Source organism: Octodon degus, unplaced genomic scaffold (assembly GCF_000260255.1).
Source record: "Octodon degus isolate 3935 unplaced genomic scaffold, OctDeg1.0 scaffold00049, whole genome shotgun sequence".
Taxonomy (NCBI): Eukaryota; Metazoa; Chordata; class Mammalia; order Rodentia; family Octodontidae; genus Octodon; species Octodon degus.
Genome location: NW_004524625.1, coordinates 10938323 through 10958729, shown reverse-complemented (window position 1 = coordinate 10958729; position 20407 = coordinate 10938323). Strand labels below are relative to the sequence as shown.

Below are 20407 nucleotides of genomic sequence, written 5' to 3'. Positions count from 1 at the left end.
ATATAATTATTACTATTATCACCATTATCATACTACTGTGTATTTGTCCAGACCTATTGGCAGGCCTTGCATATACTTCACTGTATTTTTTTGCACTTCTTTGAGAGTGGTACACTCATCTGTGTATTAACTTGGTTGAGAGACTATTGGGTAAGAATGCTTAGAAGGGCCTCATGTGTACTTTGTGCTGCGCTTGTTTCTCTTGCTGGGTGCTGGCAGAGAGAGGAAGAGGCAGATCTCACCCAGCCCAGTTCCCCTTCTATGAATCAGCCTTCTCCCTGTTGTACATAATGCCGGACAGTCACAAATTGAAGAGGCAGCGTTTCCTTTGGCTTGCTGTTCAGGGGCTTAGCTGTAGTTAGGTCTGCCTTTCTGACTCCAGGGCTAAAGCATCATGGTGCAGTGGTGCAGTGGGGCAAACACACTTTGTTTATGGAGCCAGGGAGCGGCACAATGGAGCCATCCCAGAGGGAGAGAGGCCGGGGGCCAGCTGAGAACGCGGGGGCTGCCTCTGTGTCCCATCCAGATGCAGCCAGGTGTGCCCACAGCCCCGCTGGTTGACTTGAAAGCTCGTCAGGGTGACATGGTACTGCAACCACCATCCCACGCCTTGTCAACGTCATACGCAAACACATTTCCTTAAATCATCCTCCATCTCCAAGTAAAGATAATAGCAGTCCCTATTTTCAATTATTATGGCTGCCCTGTATACAGCTGGAAAGGCAACCACTCCTTCTCCAAGTCTCAAAAATTCCAGGATTTTTCAGAAGTCGAAGTCAAAATCCTTTCTGAAACCCAAGGCTGACTCTTAGCTGTAAGCCTCTATAAAGATAAAAAATAAAATAAAATAAATTACCTAACCCCAATGGCACAGGTTAAACATTCTCATTTGCAAAGGGAGAGAAAGGAGAACAGAAAAGAATTGAACTGAAACAACACTAAAATCCAGCTGGGTAAACCTTAAGTCCTGGAGCCCCACCTCTGCCATCAGGCGTGCGGCGAGGACATACGAGGTCTGAGCACTTAGGGGCCCCAGCCCTGCTGGCCTTGCCGGGCGTGGCCCACACAGCCTCTCTTGGGGTGGCCCCACCTCTGCCATCAGGTGAGCGGCGAGGACATACGAGGTCCGAGCACTTAGGGGCCCCAGCCCTGCTGGCCTTGCCGGGCGTGGCCCACACAGCCTCTCTTGGGGTGGCTCCACCTCTGCCATCAGGCATGCGGCGAGGACGTACGAGGTCCGAGCACTTAGGGGCCCCAGCCCTGCTGGCCTTGCCGGGCGTGGCCCACACAGCCTCTCTTGGGGTGGCCCCACCTCTGCCATCAGGCGAGCGGCGAGGACATACGAGGTCCGAGCACTTAGGGGCCCCAGCCCTGCTGGCCTTGCCGGGCGTGGCCCACACAGCCTCTCTTGGGGTGGTCCGTTAGCAGTGCACAGGTCTTCTTGACAGGTGCTCTATGTTCCTGTCATCTCCAACTTCCTGGAGTCTCTGCTGAACCTTTGGCTTTGTTCCCACGGCTTTGCACACTGTCTTCTCAGGGGCGTTTTGCCTGGGTTTTCTTTGAAATCTGGGTAAGAAGCCTCTGTAATTCCACAGCTCTTGCTACCTTCGTACTGGTGAAGTCGCATCGTGTGAACAACACCACGGTCTGTGGATTGTGGGAGCAGCAGCCAGGCCCCCTCGGACCATGGCTGTATCAGACCCTGAGAGGCTGGATGATTGAGTGTACTGAAAGTCCTGGGGGGAAAATTCTCCAGGAACCTCTTTTTGGGTGAGGAATGAAGCAGCTCTCTTCAGAAGTAAAGGGTTTATACTGTCTCACTTTTGGACCTGGATGGGTGGGTCTTGCTCTTGGTTGCAGTATCCTGAAGACATCATACTTTTGTCTTCGTAGAAAGCACTTGGCTCATTTGTAATGACAGTGACCCTTTCGGCAGCCACACCTTTGGCTCCAACTTTATGTGTGATCTCTTTTAGGCAAAAATTTGGTTCTTTCAATTATTCTACTCTGTTTTTTGTCCCAAATTCTGAGTGATAAGTCTGGCAAGGAGCAGCCTACAGTACCCATGCCACAGCCTGAATATTGGGCTGCCTTTTTGTTTTCTCTGCCAGACCAATTAGTCTGTTATTCTTTATCTCAATCTTCTGCAAAAACTCAAGACCTGGGTCCTGAGACAAAAATGTAGACCAGTTTTCTATTAGAGTGCATTTCCTACGGTCTCTTGTGCAGTTGTCGCTGGAATCCTTGTTCCGAACTGAAGCTTTCTTCTGGCGTTTATGTCTGCCCTCCTTCCAGCATTCTGGTCTCCTGAGCTCTCACCAGAATCACATCTCAGGCTCTGTTACAGCATTAGCACGTCTCTAGCCTGCCTCTCCAAACATTTCCAAATTCCTCCCGTAGAGCGGTTGTGAAGACTTCTACAACATGTGGCCAGGTACAGTCCCAGAAATGAGTCCGCTCTCAGTACACAATATTCTATAAAAATTAGCTTACCCGGCCCTTGACACAGTGCCCCACATCTACACCTTGCAGGACGAGAGCTTTACTCTGGCTCGCATTTTCAGGGATTCCTTCTGGAGGTGGCTGGGTCCCAGGCAGAAACGCTGTGGGGGAAGGGCACGGGGAAGCAAAGATGCTTAGCACAGGGAGGCCGGAAAGCAGAACCTGGAAGCGCAGCAGTGCAGTGGGCTGGGCACCAGACGCAGAGCTGTGGCCACGACCCACTCGGGCACACCCAGAAATGCTCTCTGCCCACTCCCCGGGGACCCCAAGGCCAGTCCGATGGTTTGTGTGTGTTCCCTTTGTTCCTTTTATAATACTTTTGCTCCTGGGAGCACAGCTGGCTTTCCTTTGCAAGTGCCTTGTGTGCACAGCTTAAACTTTGGATAAAACCCAAACAGTTCTCACCACTAGCTGCACGTTTTTGAACTAACTCCTCTTCATAGTCTGTGTTATTAAAGCAAATCAGGTTTTCCCCTACTTTGTTCCATTGCATTTCCTTACATTCACACTGGGTTTCAATGTAGATGCACATTGCCTTCAGTGTGAGCCCCGTCCCCAGGCCTGCCATCTGCATGGGGTTTGGTTCAGTCCCCACCTAGACAAGTGCCGGCTGCTTGTCGGGAAGAATGCTTTCTGCTGATATGGTGCTGAAGAGCACACTCGGTACTCCTGTGTGAAAGCAAATGTATACAAATACTTAGAAACACCAAAGAGTGGGGCACTCGGGGTGTCACTCGTGCGAGCAGAGGGGAAGGACAGTAGCTGAATCTGGCCAGGGGAAGCACAGGGAGAGAAATCGTGCAGGAACCGTTTTGAAGACTGATTATTAGCCAGGTGAAAACAGTTGTGAATGCTGCTAGAAGTACAGAAGATACTAAACACGAAGGACAGGAAGGGGACATATCAGTGTTACTCGCTGTTGTGTTCCTAGCACCTTGGTACAGTGCCAGACACAGAGTAGATGATCAATAAATTCTTTTCTTTTTGTATCAGGAGTCAAACTCAGGATCTTGTGCTTGCCAGGTAGGCACTTAAGCTGCTGAGCCATGTCCCTGGCCCCATCAATTCTTGTTGGATACTAAAGTAGAAGAGTTTTAAACATTGGCTCCAGTGCGACTGTCAGATTCGAGTATCAGGCACATGTGTTATGTATCAGTGAGATGTTTGTAGCTTTAGTCTTTGACTGAAAATCTAAAAACATTTTTTTTTCTGTAGTTGATTTTTTTTTGTATTTCTAAAGTCATTTTATACAATTGAAACAATTTATGTTTCAGTAAAATAATCATAGCTGATACGAGGTGCCTCCTCAGTAATTCACAGGCACTTTACTGCCTGCCTTCCAAGTATTGTCAAACTCAACCTTGTCAAAAATATCATGGGGTAAAAAAAAAAAAAAATCGGGGCCGGGGAGATGGCTCAGTGGAATAAGTGCTTCCCTGGCAAGCACAAGGGCCTGAGTTCAATCCCCGGTTCCGCAAAAAATAAATAAATAAATAAATAAAATAAAATAAATCATGGGGTACCTACACAGGGACTCTTGTAGTGAAGAAGCCGTGGGGAGTTTAGTAAGTGTCCTAGGGTCTTGCTAACAATACGAGACAGGATTGATCCAGGCATCTCTAGAGCTTTGCATTGTTAGCCATGACCAGAAAACTGAAGGCTTAGACAGTTATTTTAGCTGAATAATTTAGGGAACAGAAAGCTCGTAGACATATTTGATGGTACCAGGCAAGGGACATCTTCCCCCACAGTGCTGCCATAGTCATCCATCTGAAATGTTCACTCTGTGGGACCACGCTTTGTGTTATTTGTGTGTATTTTCTTTTTATTAGTAACATTCAAAATGCAAACATGCTGAGACTTTGGGAAAGGAGAGTATTCACATTGTTGAGTCCCGACCACGTCCAGAAATACAGGGTCCCATTTAATCTCTATACAATATTTCTGTAAGGTGAGTACTGCACTTCTGCCTTTGACAGAAGCCTGGAGGCGTCGTCCCATCTACTTAACAAAGGTCGCCCAGCCAGCAGCCACATACCTAGCGAAAACCCGAGCTCAGCCTTTATTGCTACTCAAGTCAGAATTCATTCATTCTCCAAAATGCTGACAGAGGCTTGGAGTCCGAGAACTCTGCCAGTTTCAAATCCAGGCTTGTCCTTAGCATTTTGGAGTCATTCTGTTCAGATTTTCTCATTTGAAAATCAAAGTGACAACAGCCTCTTTATCCAGTTCTTAAGAGATTGAGATACAGTTTCTAGAAATGGTTTGTAAGTTGAAAAAAAAAAAAAATCTGAATGTATGACCGCTACACATTCATTTGACAAGGCCGTCTTCGTTATTTTCCCGAAGCGTAACCTGCTGTTCTGTTGTCCTGCTTGGGGAGCTCGGGTTCTTTCTAGTTCTGCAATGACCTCTTTGGGCGGTCCTGCCTTGCCCAGCCTGGACCTCCTGTACAGTCTTCCGAAGGGATGGCACCTTCCAGATCGTCTCTTAACAGATGGAGGGCAGCACTGAGAACACATTCTCTCATGTTTATTTAAATCATCAGTTCTTTAAAAAGAATCTGAAGATTCATTAGATATTCATGAAAGCCTCCTTCCTGGCAGCTTCTCCACGTTAGGTAATTACAGAGGGTTTAAAATATCTGACGTTGCTTGGAAGCACACAAAGCGCTGTCAGCTGCACACAGACAGCTGATTTGTAATTTAATTAACATCCTGGCTTGTCCTGTTCTTTGTAGCAAAAAGCAGGAAAGTATTTCCTTTCATTTATGGATTTTGTTTGAAAAAATTCAAATGAAGCACCTGGAAGAGCTTTACAACCCTCTTCTCAGCCCTGTGCCTTGCATCTTGTCCTAAATCTGGGGAAACAGCATTCCTCTTTAAGCGGCCTTTGGGTCAGCTGTATGGCCAGTGGGGGCCACCTTTTTGAAGGGCATTTTAACTTAGAAAAAATAAGCATGTGATCAGCATGCTTTGGGCCTCTTTTATGTATTAGCTCTTTGAGCAGTAGATTGTGAAGCTAGATTTGTCTGGACTGCTCATTCACTCAGTCATAGGTACCTAGTGGGTAGTGGGTGCTGGAGGGGAGTATTACACCAGGTGGGTAAGGGCTCTGAGCCCACAGGAGTGTCAGGTCAATGAAGGAGACAAGCAGCAAGCAAAGAAGTGCCAAAAATGGATGTAAAATGCGGACATGTTGGGCTTCATGAAGAATAAGCACCAGGAACCCTGAGAGCCTGGGAAGAGGAAAGCAGTGGGGTGTAAGGAACCCCCAATCTGGAAACCTGGGCAGTGTCTCCAAGGCAGTGACCCTAAATTAAGGATGGTCTGTGCCACCTTCTTCCTCCTGGTTTCTTCTGATCTAAACTCCCCTCTTCCTGAGAGCTGAGGTCCTTACACAACCATTCTTAGAGAATGGAATGAAAAGTGTGGGAGAAGGCAGGAGAAACCTGGCCCAGCGAGGAGTGTTGGTTTTAAATTTTAAAAGAAATATAAATACAACCTCTTCATTACATTGAACATTCCTTTATTTTCTCTTTCCTTTTTTTTTAAATCCATGCTTTCCTTCTTGAAAGGGAGGTAGTGAGTTGGAGAGAAAATCTCGGGGGGTCATAAAGGAAATTTTCCAAGTGCTGGTAGAATAAAGAAGGAGCTAGCAATGAGAGGCTGCTAGCTACATGTTGTACAGGTCTTCACAAAGTGGTATTTCTAAGGTAGTTATCAAGTATTGGGACATATATATTTCTCAATGTCAAAGGGTGGGGAAGAGAGTAAGAGTACCCAACTGTGGAACTTACAGTTTTCTGGTGAAGTGAAACCCTGCCATTTCCACCTGGTTCATTTTTTCTTGGACTGCTTCCTTCCTATCCTTGGTTGTCTCTATTTTCTGAGCTGCATCCACCTATTTCCAAGGCGTCATCACTCCCTTTACAAATTCCTTGCACATTTCTTTTTTCCTACTGACTTCACACTTCCTCTGAAATGTGTTTTACCTTTCTGTCAAAGCACATTTTTAAAACCAAGAAGTTTTCTTTCAGCAACAGCCATGGACTGTTAGCCCAAGTAGAATGGACGCCTGAACTCTGGCAGACGGCTTGATCTCACTCTGGAGAAGGCAAAGGCAAGCGTCAGGGTCCCGGCCTCGGGAGCTTAGGTCACGCAGGTGGAGTCAGGGCAGCATGAAAAGGCTGCTGCACATGTCAGCGCAGCTGACAGAAATGGCAGAGCTAATGAGCGTCAGGCTGTGTGTAAGGAACGGCCTTCATTCCTTAATTTGTGCCTGCCTTGTGGCGTCGCTGGTAAGTCTCAGTTACAGTAACTACTTTAACAATTCTAGAAGGTGCTCATGGATAGGATTCACCAGTTCTTAGTACTATCACTGGCCACTCATGTTCTGGCTGTCAGCTTCTGACGTGTCTTCACCCCTCTCGCTCCCCTTCACTCCCCTCCTTCCTTCCTATCTCCTTGTTCTTTCTCTCGCCCTCTCTCATCAGTACGGCCCCAGCTGCTCCTGCAAGGGAGAAGCAGAACACTTTTAGGCAGCAATAGAGATGAACTCAGATTTTTATTTATGAGAATTTGAGAGATTTCTGACTTACTATCTCATTACTGTCCCCCGTGCTGTGCAGCACCACCTTCCACATGATGCCGGAAGCACTGAGCTGATGAACAGTTCTGTGCTCTTGGGTGAGGATTCTGGGAAACCCAGCATGGTTGGGGCCCACGCAGGTTTCAGCGCATGTGCTGAGCAATGTATTCAGACTTCTGCACTTTGTCTTTCCATGTGGAGCCTGTGATAGAAAGAAGCACCTGGGCGTGCTTGTGTACAGGCTCTCCTCAGGGGATGCTGTTCTGCTATAGCCTTGCGTTCTTTGGTCTCTGACTAACGGCCAGTTGTCATAAAGGCACTGGAGATTTGGAAATGAAAATGGCTCCAGATCTGCCCTTGGGCACTCATAGGCTCACAGGGAGAGAGGCACAGGGACCAGCTGCTGTATTACAAAATCATTCCTGACAGGAGTAGGGGCAGCACATGGTGGGAGTCCACGGAAAGATACCTCGCCAATGCTCAGTCAGGGAATGCTTCTGAGGAGGGGATGCCCACTCTCCTTAGCAAGGTCCTGTCAAGGTTTGCCCCCTGAAGTCCACGACTGCAGGCAGGATCAAGTTTAAGGTGCGAGGAGAGGATAAAATTCTACAAGTTCTCTCTTCTTTAGTTTTGTTGCTAAGAAATATAATGAAACAAATAATACCTCATTCTCTCCTGTCTTGAGCATTTTTCCTGCCTCTCCTCTCTTTAGAGCTGAAACCAGAAGTATCTGTTCATGAAAGTTCTTTCACCACAGCATCTCCTCTAATGGACATAGACAAGGCGGAAAGGAGAAGGCTCACATTTTGCACCAGAGGTCTCCTCTAGTGCCCTCAACCCATCACAGGCAATACAGAGACCTCAGAGCTGCTCCAGATGGCCTTTGCCCCTACTGAGCACACTCTGGGATGAAGGTTGACTCTGAATTTCATGAAAAGATAGAGTTGATCTTAGGTAAAACAGTAACCTCTACAGAACTGTTTAATCATCTTCTGTCTCTCAGTTACTTTTCTATCCTTGCTGGGACAAAATTCCTAACACCCAAAATTAAGGAAGGAAAGGTTTATTTAGCTCACTGTTAGTGGAGGTTTCAGTCCATACTCAGCTGGCTCCAAGGCAGGGTGGCACAAGACAGAGGGCAGCAGCTCATGGAGGCAGAAAACAGCAGAGAACAAAGGGAGGAGCAGTGGTGCTGACAGCTCGCAGGCCTGTCTCCTTTCCTTATATTACATTCAGGCTATCCACCCCGGGTGGGTGTAGCACTTACACCCATACTAATCAAAAACTCTAGAAACCTACCCCAGTGAGGCTTTGGGGGGACAGCTAGACACAAACCATAACACCCCCTTACATTTTTCTCAAAGATTTTCTAAAGATTCTACCTAAGATAGAGGTAGCCTCAAAGGTTCTGTGAGTCCTAAATACCTTACAAGACTGTTTTAGTTCTCCTTTTCTGGTCCAGCTCAACTCTCCTTGCAGTCCTGGATTCATCAGGCAAATCTTTTCAGGACCTTGAGAAACAGATTGAGTGTCACCTCCTCAGAGTTCTGCTCCTGTTGTGACTTCCTTCAACTATCCTTTATTTCTTTTCATATAATTTTAAATCTTGTTTCAAACTGGTAAGTTTCAGACAATGTTGGTCTGAACCATTCCTGTTCCAACAAAACAGAGTAGATATTTACAGCTCTCATTACTATGCATAGTAGCTTAACTTTACTTGTGTATAATTTGCTTAAAAATATATGATCTTCTTTAGAGCAAGAGCTGTTCTTTTGAGTTTGTATTCTCAGCATATGTTATAGAAATGAGTGATGAGGGAGAATCTGAGATCCTTGCAGTATATGTCAAAAATATGTTTGGGGGTTCATAATGGTTTATAATAAAAGAAAGGTTGTCACCTACAAGCAGGCACAGGGGCTGGGGATTCGATCCCTGGGCCTGCCGTGTCGGCCCCACCCCAGGGGCGTGCAGAGACTGCAGTGGAGACTGGGCGTGGTGGTGCGTGCCTGTAATCCTAGCTCTTGGGAGGCTGTAAACAGGCAGATCACTACGAGTCTGACCTAATAGTGAAACTCAACACCCTGTAGACCCTTCCCTAAGAACACACCAAAAAAAAAAAAAAAAAAAAGAAAAATATATCTTTTCATTTTTTAACCATTTAAAAACTTAACTACAATTCAGAGCTCAAAGGGCCATACAATTGAGTTAATAGGCCAGGTTTAACCCGAGTCCTAATTTTTGAACCCCCACCCTCAAAAGAACCTTAAAAAGTACACTTCATAGAAAGCGTAGGATTCATCCATGGTTTAAATATAAAGAAAAGTCTCCAAAGTTGGCTAACTCTCTGAAAAGATTTTGGGAAGAGGAATGATAAAAGTATAAATGCACAAAAAATAAGAAACAGGTTGCATCTAGTAGACAAAACAGCTTTGTACATTGAACAACCAATACCAATTTCATCCATTTATTCAGCAGCCATTTAAAATTTTATGCAAAAATGCTTGTGAGCATATGTGGCAGGCAACTGGATAAGAACTAGAGTGGGAGGGTGACCCCAAAGTGATTGCACAAAATAATGGATAATAGAAAATACTGGGTTATACAGCATAGGAGTTGTGATTGGAAGGCCAGTGGGAGTGATGGGAACACACAGCCTGTGAAGAGGTTCTAGAATTACGCTGCACAACAAGGTGAATATATGACTACTTCTGAACTGCACACTTAAAAACGCTCACAGGGTCAACTTGAAATTCCAGAAATTTTCAAAGGGGCTTTGAAAAGCTGGAAGAGGTGCTCTGTCTACACAAGTGCTCAGGTGAAAGTGATCACAAAAATAAGTCAAAAGTAGCAGCGTTGGTGGCAACTGGAGTGTGGACGGCGTTAGAAGTGAACAGTGTGGGGAGCTGGGATGGCAGTAAGCGGGGTAGAGACTGAATAATGATTTAGGACACTATTAGGCAGACTCAGAACTCTGTTAAATGGGAATACAGTGGAGGGTGCAAGAGAAGAGAGAATTTGGCGATGGCTGCCTCTCTGAGTCTGTTGGTTTCATACTTAGCGGTGCCTTCAAGAGGGAGAAAGAAGGGAGAGCAGGGAAAGCAGGTAGGATGGGAGCTGGGCCACAGCTAAAGTGGAAGCTATAGGGGCTACTGTCATATTACTCACTGCCACTGAAAACAGCTGACCATGAATACGTGGGACGTGGTAACGCTTGTTTATGAGGCTGATTGCCTTCTCAAATTATCTGCAGGGCTAGAAAACAAGAAGTGTGCTGCATTTGGCTCACAGAAGTGTGCTGACCTCATTGGTTGGTCCTCCCACTAGTATCAGTCTACCAAGCTGCCAATGGTTAATAGCCGTGGACCTCACGTCCACAGGGAGATGGAGGAGGGACCGATGCTAGTAAAGGGAAGTTTCAGGTCCGGATGTTCTGGACTCCGGCACTTGTGTGAGTCCAGACACGCAGCTTAGCTCACTGAGTTTTAGTGTCATCGCAGGGTAAATGGCCTAGGAAGAATACTGCGGAACTGTGGGGCAACTCTTTCAAGGCAGCACTCTTGAAATGGTTCAGTATAGTTTTTGTTTAGACATTAATACAATTTGGGACATTATAGAAAGACTCCTTGAAAAATACAAGTACCACTAATCAGTTTCTGATTAAAGATTGGGTGACAAGTTGGATTATGAAGTCTGGGTTGTTCTTATTAATGTCAGATTCTGAACCACACTGAAAGGGGATGTTCAAGAAAGCATGCTTATCTCAGAAATGGGTAAAAAGCCACAGGCATGGATTTGTAAGAAGATAGGCTTTTAGTAACCAAATAACTGTTGGTGTTGACAATAATACGGCACTTAAGAAATTATATTAAACTGTTAAGCTTGAGGCGAGGTAGTAACCATGTTTGAATCCCTACTGTAACACCCTTGTGTCAGTCACGTGATACAAAGGCAAAGCAGGCACATTAACATGCTATTAGCTGGATTGGAGGTCAGTATAGCATGTTCTGTGTCTTCTTTCTGACCTAAGCCAAAACCTTGAAACAGTGGGACGTGAAAGAAACATCTGAAAAGCAAAAGCAGTGAGAAGTAGGGCGAGGTGAATATAGTGAGCCCCAGCCGGCACTGATGACGGGTAACCCCATGCCCAGGAATATGTCCTCTCAGGCCGTTTCTCTCCCAGACAGCTTTCTGAGATTTGCTTGGAAGACACAAGCTGCAATCTTTACCAAAGGATTTCTTACTGTTATGGGCACGCAGAAAGAAGACAGATGAGATAAGATGAAAAGGAAACAGCAGTGAGGGAAACACTGTTGTATTTCAAGAAATCATTTAATTAGAATCTGATCCTTTGCTGTGGTGTTGGAAGTCCTTTAATGCTAACCAAAATGAAATTTGCTGACTAGAGTATTTCTAAGTTCTGTTTTCTTATGAGGTGATTCTTTCTTCTCTATCCATGACCTAGAATTTTAGCTATCACCTAGCTTTGAAAAGGTACTTCCTCCTCTTCTGAAGGACTTTCCTTGGTTCCTTTATCACCTTTCTGTAGTTGGTGAAGAGGAGGAGCATGTCATCAGGCAAAGCAGAGTCACTAACATCAGTTGATACTGATATTTGCCTCTGCGGCACTCGGCAGGCATATGGTGACTGGCTACCAAGTACACAGTAAAGCCTGTTTGGTGAAGTAAACACTTGGTACGCACTGTGGCCAGCAATTACCTTAGAATGCAACGTGAAGCTGTGTCCTTTGCAAACACTGATTCTCTCTTTCTTTTCTTTTTGCCTAGAAGTATCGATATCAAGATGAGGATGCTCCACACGATCATTCCTTGCCTCGGCTAACTCATGAAGTCAGAGGTCCTGAACTCGTGCATGTATCCGAAAAGAACCTGTCTCAAATAGAAAATGTCCACGGATATGTCTTACAGTCTCACATTTCCCCTCTTAAGGTCAGTTAGATTTTTTTCTTCCAATTTCAGAGCTTGTGATGCTGGAGAATATTCATGGCTAAAGGAGCGGTTTGCTGCCCTGAACAGATGAGGCCCTTTCAAAACATGATGGTGGACCTTGGTTGCCAAAGAGTCTTTCTGTAGTTTGGAAGCTGATCTGGTATTTGTGAGACATACTTTTATTTTGATGCCTGAAATCCTTGTAACTACTGAGTGTGGGTAAGGAACTTATCAAGTTGCATGACTGAAAAAAAAAATAAGCCCTCTACATTTATTTTTTCAAAAGGGGGAGGGTGCATTATGGCTTGCTCATCGCTGTCTTTCCACTAACATTCCAGGCCCAGGTAAATTAAAGGGAGCAAATGCATCATGATCACCCCTGATGGTTGCTTTACTATCTAAGCCATCAAAACTTTGCTCTCTAAAGGGAACATGTGTGAGTTGGTTCATCGACTTTATTTTAACCTGTAAGAAATTGCTTCCAAGAATCCTATTTGGTGTTGTGCTGTTTCTAACACTTTCTCCCTTTTCATTGAATTTTGAAAGACTCCTTGATAAATAATGTTTTTCAAATAATGAATAATGAAATGAAAGTAAGAATTTTCGGTGCTCTTTGGTTGACTATTTCTTGGTGCTACTTACTGGGCTTCATGCTTTGAATAAAAACCTTACAAATGCTAGTAAAAGTTTAAAAGAAAAATAGAAACAGAGTCATTGCTTTGTCTTAGCCCTGCCACTGTGTCAAAAAATATTTAATTATGTTCATTGTTGTTGTTGTAAGTTTTGGTATCTTTAAGCACTCGGGTGCCCTAAAAATCTTTTATTAATTAAGCTGGTTATAATTATTTATTATAAATTAAAATATTAGGCTAATGGTCAAAGCTCAGTAAATATTATATAATATGTAAAAGTAAGCTAATTGTTTGTTCTCCTACAGTGACTATCTTTGCCTCACTAGAAATCTTTGATTGATGGAAATGAGTATATGTAACTTGGCAGAGAAAGAGTAAGGATTGGGGGATAGGAGACGTTCTGCGTGAGAAGCTGTCATGCAGACAGCGTGACACTGTGTCACACAGAGTGCAAAAGCAGATTCTCTGAGCATGACTGACAAGAGGAGATATTTGAGATAATTTTAAAACTATGACTCCTGACAGTTAGTGCTGCCCAAAGGAGGTGGAGCCTGCTGCATGTAGACCATGACTCCTTGGCCTAGAAACTTCCAAGGCCAGTAGGACGACCTGGCAGTGGTTTCATAGAAAGAGCCCCTTTCGCATGTGAATGCACAAAGGTGCCTTCTTAAATCCAGGGATCAAGGGTTCTTTTCTGTGCTAAGATAAACATACTTCTTCTCGAGGGACCCTTCCATTTTTGAACACAAAGGTGGATCCCTGCTTTGCACACTGAGTACCACAAATCGAGGAAGGGCAGAGCTCAGAGATTTCAGGGCCTTGCATGCACTTATATTTTAGATTCATTCCTTGTAAATGGTTGAAGACTCCTTGTAAGAACATCCATGGAGGGGGCCTGCCCATTAGCTCAGGTGTTTAAGTGCCTGCTGAAACAAAGCAGTCAGGCTCAGGATGCTGTGGTTCGATCCTCTCATCCTCAAGCCAAACCAGACCTGCCCTGAAGGCATCCTGAGTGCCCCTCCCAAATAAAACTCCTTCTACCATTGGGGCCGGGGAGATGGCTCAGTAGAATAAGCACTTCCCTGGCAAGTGCAAGGGCCTGAGTTCAATCCCTGGTTCCACCAAAAAAATAAAATAAATAAAAGAACCTCCACGGAGGCTCCTTTTCCTGTTTCCTTCCCAACTCATCCTTCTTCCTGCACAGAGGTTTTCAGTCAGCCCTATTGCATAGATTCTGAAAGGCTATAGGCTGCATAGCACAATCAGAACTGCTCTGAAGCTAACTTGGTTGTGGAAACCGAATATGGACAAAACAGCAAAAGCAACCAATTGTGGGATCTTTATTTTGCATTAGGTCTTCAGCTTATACATAACAAATAATCATCTGAACCTTCAACAAGTTTGAATGATTACACTGTCATTTGTTGTGCTGCTTAATACTTATTTAGAAACTATTAGGGTTTGGAGAAATGTTTCCTTTTTTGAAGATTTCATTTATTTCACATATATATCTGATATCTGGGGATTAGATATCTGGAGATTAGATTAGACAGACAGACACATAGACAGAAATGGACTTTTCTTTTTTCTGCTTTATCTCTTGCCTTATAGGAATCTCAGGATTAAATCTCTTAAAGTTGAGTTGTATCTCTTACCTTAGGTTTTCTGTGATATATATTTTCTTTATAACTTCTTATTCTCTTCTTTTTGAAAATTTTATTAAGTTTTGTGATTTTTACCATAGTATTATTTTAATGGTACATAATGTGTGCACTCCTTGTGTGGAGTTGGTATATGTATGTAGAACACCTTCTTTTCCATCCCCTCTCCCTCTGTACCCTTCCTCTTCCTCCTCCTCCTCCTCCTCCTCCTCCTCCTCTTCCTTCTTCTCCTCCTCCTCTTTCCTCCTTTTCCTCCTCCTCCTCTTCCTTCTCCTCCTCCTCCTCCTCCCTTAGTCCCCTCCCACTTGAGACAGAATGATCTCCCCACTTCCTGTTATCTAGCCTTTGTTGTGCTCTTTATTTACAATATGGGTCTCTCATATTAGTGAAACCACGCAGTAGCTTATTTTGTGTATCCCTTTGTTGTGCTCTTTATTTACAATATGGGTCTCTCATATTAGTGAAACGACGCAGTAGCTTATTTTGTGTATCTGACATATGTATTTTTTTCAGTGAAGAACCTCACATCAGTTTTAAAGGTAGCCAAGTACAAGGAATAAACCCTGACTTGAAATACTAAGGTTGGAATAACTTTTTTGTACTGCTACTTCATTGGTGTGGTGCCTCAGGGCCTTTGAAGGTGAAGGAATGAGAAGTCCATCTAGAGCTTTGCAGCCAGGCCAGGAGGTGGCGTAGGGAGGGGCAGTCCTTTCCTGGTGCCTCTAAGCAGGTGGTCTTTATCCTAAAGAAGAGGTACTGTTAGGATGTCTTGGCAAAAGATGCTTTCCTCTATCAGCACTAGTGAAGGGAATAAGTGTGTACATTGTTTCCAGGGAAAAAAAAATGGTGAGGTTTGTCAGTTTTGTTGCATGGTTCCTGAGTTAGATTTCTGGGAGAAAGAGAAAGAGAGGGAAGGAGGGAGGGAGGAAGAGACAGAGACAGAGACAGAGACAGAGACAGAGACAGAGACAGAGACAGAGAATTTTGTGGCACAAGTACCGCCATCGTGGCTGATCACAGGCTACCAACCTAAAGCTGCTCTGTATGTTTGGAAAGGGAGGTGCGAGAGGTCCTCCCCAGCTCTTATCCACTACTTCTGGCCGAGGCATGGAATCAGACGCTCGGCACCTGCATTCTTATAACACAGGACATATCTCCTAATCAAGTGGTCGAGGAATTGTCATCACAATTAAAATATTTGGAAAATACGCCATGATTAAATCCTAATGTGTTTTTCCCCCCAAATGACATCTATCAGAATCAGCAAAATGGAAAAAAATATAGAAATCTTCCATTAAATCTGTCATATTTTCAAATTTATTTTCCTCCTGTGATCTGCGCAGTATTCTTGGGTCAAGTGCTAGAAGGGAGAAAAGGGAGCAGGCAAACCACACAATCAGCTGAGGCAACCAGAGCCTGCTAAGAGGGGAACGTGGCTCTCCAGCATCCGTGAGGAACTGGCATGCGGCCCGCCTACGCAGAGTGTGGGACGGCCAGGTAACAGCGCAAGTGCTGCGCTGAGCAGGCTCTGAGTCAGTGCCGAGCAATCTCATCGTCGCAGGCTTTAGAGTGTTTCTCCCGTTATCAGGAAGCGCTTGAAGTCTCAGCACAAGGATTCATCTGTCTCTGGTGCCCACCAGCTCCCAGTGTGATAAATGGACTTACTTACGCTGTTTTTATTAGAGAACCAGGGCTTGTGTGAAGGATGACTTTGGAAGGAAAAATGCAATTTAGCTGTGAATTCAAGGGAATTTATTTTCCTTGCCACAAGATGGGGATGCATTCTCTTCAAATGCGACCTAGAATCTTCCACAAAGGAAACTGTCCCATGATGAAGTATGCGAATTTTCTTTTCCATTTAAATCTGTTCAATAAAGCTTAACTGAGTGCCTACTGAGTTCATTAGATGGTTGAGAAACACAATAAACGTGGATTTAAATATCCATATCATTCTTCTGGGGAACTTTGAATTATAACTATTTATTTTAATCTGCAGCAGGAATACACATTTTTCTAGCTTAAATACTGTTGGACCTCATGCCTGTAGCAGAGTGCTTTATACAGAGTATTTGTGGGGTGAAAAAGATAGCACAGAAAATATAGTTAAATGTTGTGCTCTTTTCCCTTACCTTCATGACCACTGATGCAGAATTTTCATGAACTCTAAACCCCAGAATTCACCACATGTTAAAAGATCTGAAATGTGGATGTGTACTAAAAGCTATGGCATCTTCCAATTAACATCGGCAGCATCTCCTAGGTTGCGTGAAACATTTTCAGAGTTATAGAATCAATGAATTAAGGGAAGATGGAAGCCATAGATTAGGGTGCATGCCTTTAACCAGATAAATATTTTTTTTTCTACTGTTCACTGAAACTAGAATTAAATGTTCTGGGAAGCATTGGTTTGGGCAAAGTGGTAAATGGATTGGGTGGGTGTTTTGCCCTCAATTGAAAGCTGATTGAGTACACGCAGTCAAAAGTCAGAGAATCTGTCGGCAGAGCAAGGATGGAAATCCTGGAAAGAAATCGCAAGGTTGAGGATGATACACAGAACTGTAGGCAGAGAGAGGACAGCTCAGCCATTAGAATACTACTCACAGGGTCCTGATCACATGGCCAGCGCTTTTCCTTCAAGGCCTTTCTTGTTAGCGCCTGCCCCCTCCAACTCCACCCGATCATCACATCCTTCGGGACGTGGAGTCGTGTGTCTTGCCTAGTTCGTAGTTTAAGACATACCTGACCCTATCAATTAAAATAATTTTTGTTGAACTGCATAGTGAGCTCTTTCTCTAGATGAGCCATTTTTCTTGCTCTTAGGTTGTAGGACAGCATCTTATTTTTGTTTTGCATTTTTTTTTTTATTGTCTCATTGGTGCCTGTAAAGAACAGTGGACTGACACTCCCCAAGGGCGAGGCGGCGAAGGCTGAACACAGTCTGAGAGTTAAGGTCAGTGACTTGCCACAGAACCCTCTGAGGCTTGGCACTGTGCAGTGTGAAGCTCTAAGTTGTGCGTATGCTTAGCACCAAGTCTTTCTCAGACATAGCTGATCATGGAACCCCTTTGTTTTTTACATAAAATTGTGTTCTGTTTGATACATACCCTTTAGAAAGACTGTGACAGACACATAGACTTAGGTAACCAAAACAATAAAAAATAAATAAAGTAGCAAAAACGTTTATTCCGGCCCTGGGATCAAACTCATTCACATTAAGTAACAAGACCTCTACTTCCTACACATGTCAGCTTACTCAAGTTATAATTTCTATAAGCCATGGTATGTTTATTAATGAAATAATGCCAGGACTGGCCAGATAGCTCAGCAGACTAAAGCACCTGCTTAGACAGAGCACAGCGACCAGGGTTCAGTCCCTGGTGTGTTGTGTCAGCACCGCCCCCAGGGCGATCTGAAGTGGCCATTGAGACTGGGTGTGGTGGCGCACACCTGTAATCCCAGCGCTTGGGAGGCTGAAAACAGGAGATCACTATGAGTCCCATCTACTTAGTGAGACCCTGTAGAACCTGTACTAAACACATTAAAATAAAATAATGCCATTTCGTATATGCTGTAGTGAATTTAAGTGAAAAACATCGTGCAAGTCTTTCTGTCAAAATTTTATGAATAAGAAATACACAAAAATTGAAGATCTTTTTGTTTATGATGTTTTGTTATATCAATAATATGTACTTTTATTTTCCAAATATGCTAAACTCTAAACTTGGAAACCACTTATGGAATATTTTTCATCTTGGTTTCTTTTTAGTTTAAATGTCTTGGTGATTTTACCTCTCCTTATATACACAGCTACAGGCTTTTATTATTTTCCAGCATAACGTAGTGTGGTTATTGTAAAACATCATGACATTTGGAACCAAACAAATACAAGCTTGGATACCGACTTGACATTTCCCCCCGTGGGGCTGGGGAGGTGACTCAGTGGAGTAAGTGCTTCCCTGGCAAGCGCAAAGGCCTGAGTTCAATTCCTGTTTCCACACACACACACACAAAAAAAAAAAGACAAAAGAAAAAGAAACAAAGACATTTCTCCCTGTATTATCTTGAGAAAAGCCTTAGTATTTCTGAGCTTCAGTAAATTTCCTATTTACAAAACTTTATAAGAATTTATTGAATTATTAATAAAGCCTCTTTGATCTTCTCTAGTGTGCTGTGTCTATACAATACCTTTAGGATATGAAAAGGAACATGTCTTTAACTTTCATACATACTACAGTCAGATTTACATTTTGACTATATACACAATTATGTCATGTCTTGTGCAATAAAAACTCATGAAGAAGGACCTTCAGTATACTGGAATTCACCTTTCCAGTGTGAGAGGTGATGACAAAATTTAAAAAAGGAGGGTGACATAGCCTGATTTGCAAACTAGACAATTATTCATGTCACATTAGCAGAGAGGACGAGAACCTAGAACAGGTGATAGCAGAATCGAGGACCCCATACAATACCAGAGAGTTAAAGCCTGAGTACTGATGACAGTGAGAAGGTAGCTTGGAAACCACACTTGGGAAGAGATGACAGGAGGACTTCAAGACTTGTTAAGTATGGAAGGGAGAGGTTGAGTCACAAATGTTTATTGGAGGGTACGGCAAGCATTGTGTGGTGACATCCAGTTGCTTGTAGAAAGGCAGACTTTAGTGTGGCAGGTTGGGAGAGATTCTCAGCACCCAAGTGATGTGGTCAAGATGGTTTGAAATGAAGATCTGAGAATGGAGAGAGATCTGATCTAGACACGGAGGCTTGGAGTCTGCAGGGCAGCAAAAGCTTGGTGGAGGTGGGATTTCCAAAAAGGGGTGGAGGACCCTGAGTGCTGAATGCCACCTCTGCTCCCACCAGTGAGGGGCTTGGAGAAAAGACTAACTGGGGAGACCTCCGGGCCATGAGCGACTGATGGGGTGCGGGCCTGAGCAGCGAGTCTTCCCTTTTCCTTCACCGCACTGCAGACTTCTCCCAAAGCGGATCATAAACTGAATAAGAAGGTGCTGTTCTTCCCCATGCTCAAGATCATGCCGGGCAAATAGTGATACATTTTAAATTGTTACTCAGTAATGTTTAACAAAATAGAAGCCAAATCGCCTGGTGGCTACATGTGGCCTCAGCAGTCTGGAGATCCTGAACATCAACTGAAAACAAAAAGCAGTGTTCATCTTTTTTCTTTTTAAACATACAGTTTTTCTTTTTGTTTGTTTTTTGGTCTTTGTCTGCTGTTTGCTTACAGGGTCTTGCTATGTAATTCAGGCTGATTTTGAATACCTTACGTAGCCCCTGCTGGCCTTGAATTCACAGTGATCCTCCTGCCTTCGCCTTCCAAAGGCTGGGATTACACGTGCGCACCACCCGGCCCAGCAACGTGCAATGTTTATGAATATCAACAATTAGAAAATAAAGCAGAGCCTTCCTATTTTATATTAGTAATCTTCATAAAATGTAGAATGTATTTATTTCTGTTTCTTGCCACTAGGTGGTGGGAGTGGTTGAGCTGATGATTTAGAAAGCAACTGATGCTGGTGAAGAAACAGATTTGCAAAAAAACAAAACCAAACAAACAGATTTGCGTTTGTGAAGCTAACTTGAGAAGCCCTCAGTGAACAAGGCAGGGGTGTGGCCGAGATTCGCACCTTGGTGAATACTGCTTTTGGTTAGCAGCACAGTCTTTGGTTGAGTGAAATGGAGCTTGGAAAGACACGTCCCACATCCACGCACACAGGTTCCCGAGCAAAGTCTGGGGAAATAAAACGTCTTCGGTTATCTTTAATTGGAAAGGTACCAGCAGCAGATCCCAAGCAATCCTGGTGATCTAAGCTGGACATTGAAAGGACAGAAGAAAGTGGAAGGGATATAAAGAACTTGCCACAGTCTTTTACAACTCAGTGAGTCACTCTGGGGCTACTGCCGCCAAGGCTGTGGCTTTGGACAGATGAGTCTATGATACGATATTCAAGCATTCTCCCCATCTGTGTGATAACAATAAAGATTTTTGTCTAGGAAATTTTACATTGAATATATATATGTGTGTATATTTGCATATATATATATATATATAACTATATAT

General features: G+C 43.9%; 1 protein-coding gene across 1 annotated transcript in view; it reads left to right on the top strand.

Moving 5' to 3' along the window:
- Positions 1–20407, top strand: part of Dlg2 (discs large MAGUK scaffold protein 2) — a 1516571-nt gene that overhangs the window by 370639 nt on the left and 1125525 nt on the right. The window contains exon 2 of the mRNA XM_004632548.2: positions 11877–12038. Coding sequence (XP_004632605.1) covers positions 11877–12038 — 162 coding nt within the window. The remainder of the gene's footprint in view (positions 1–11876; positions 12039–20407) is intronic.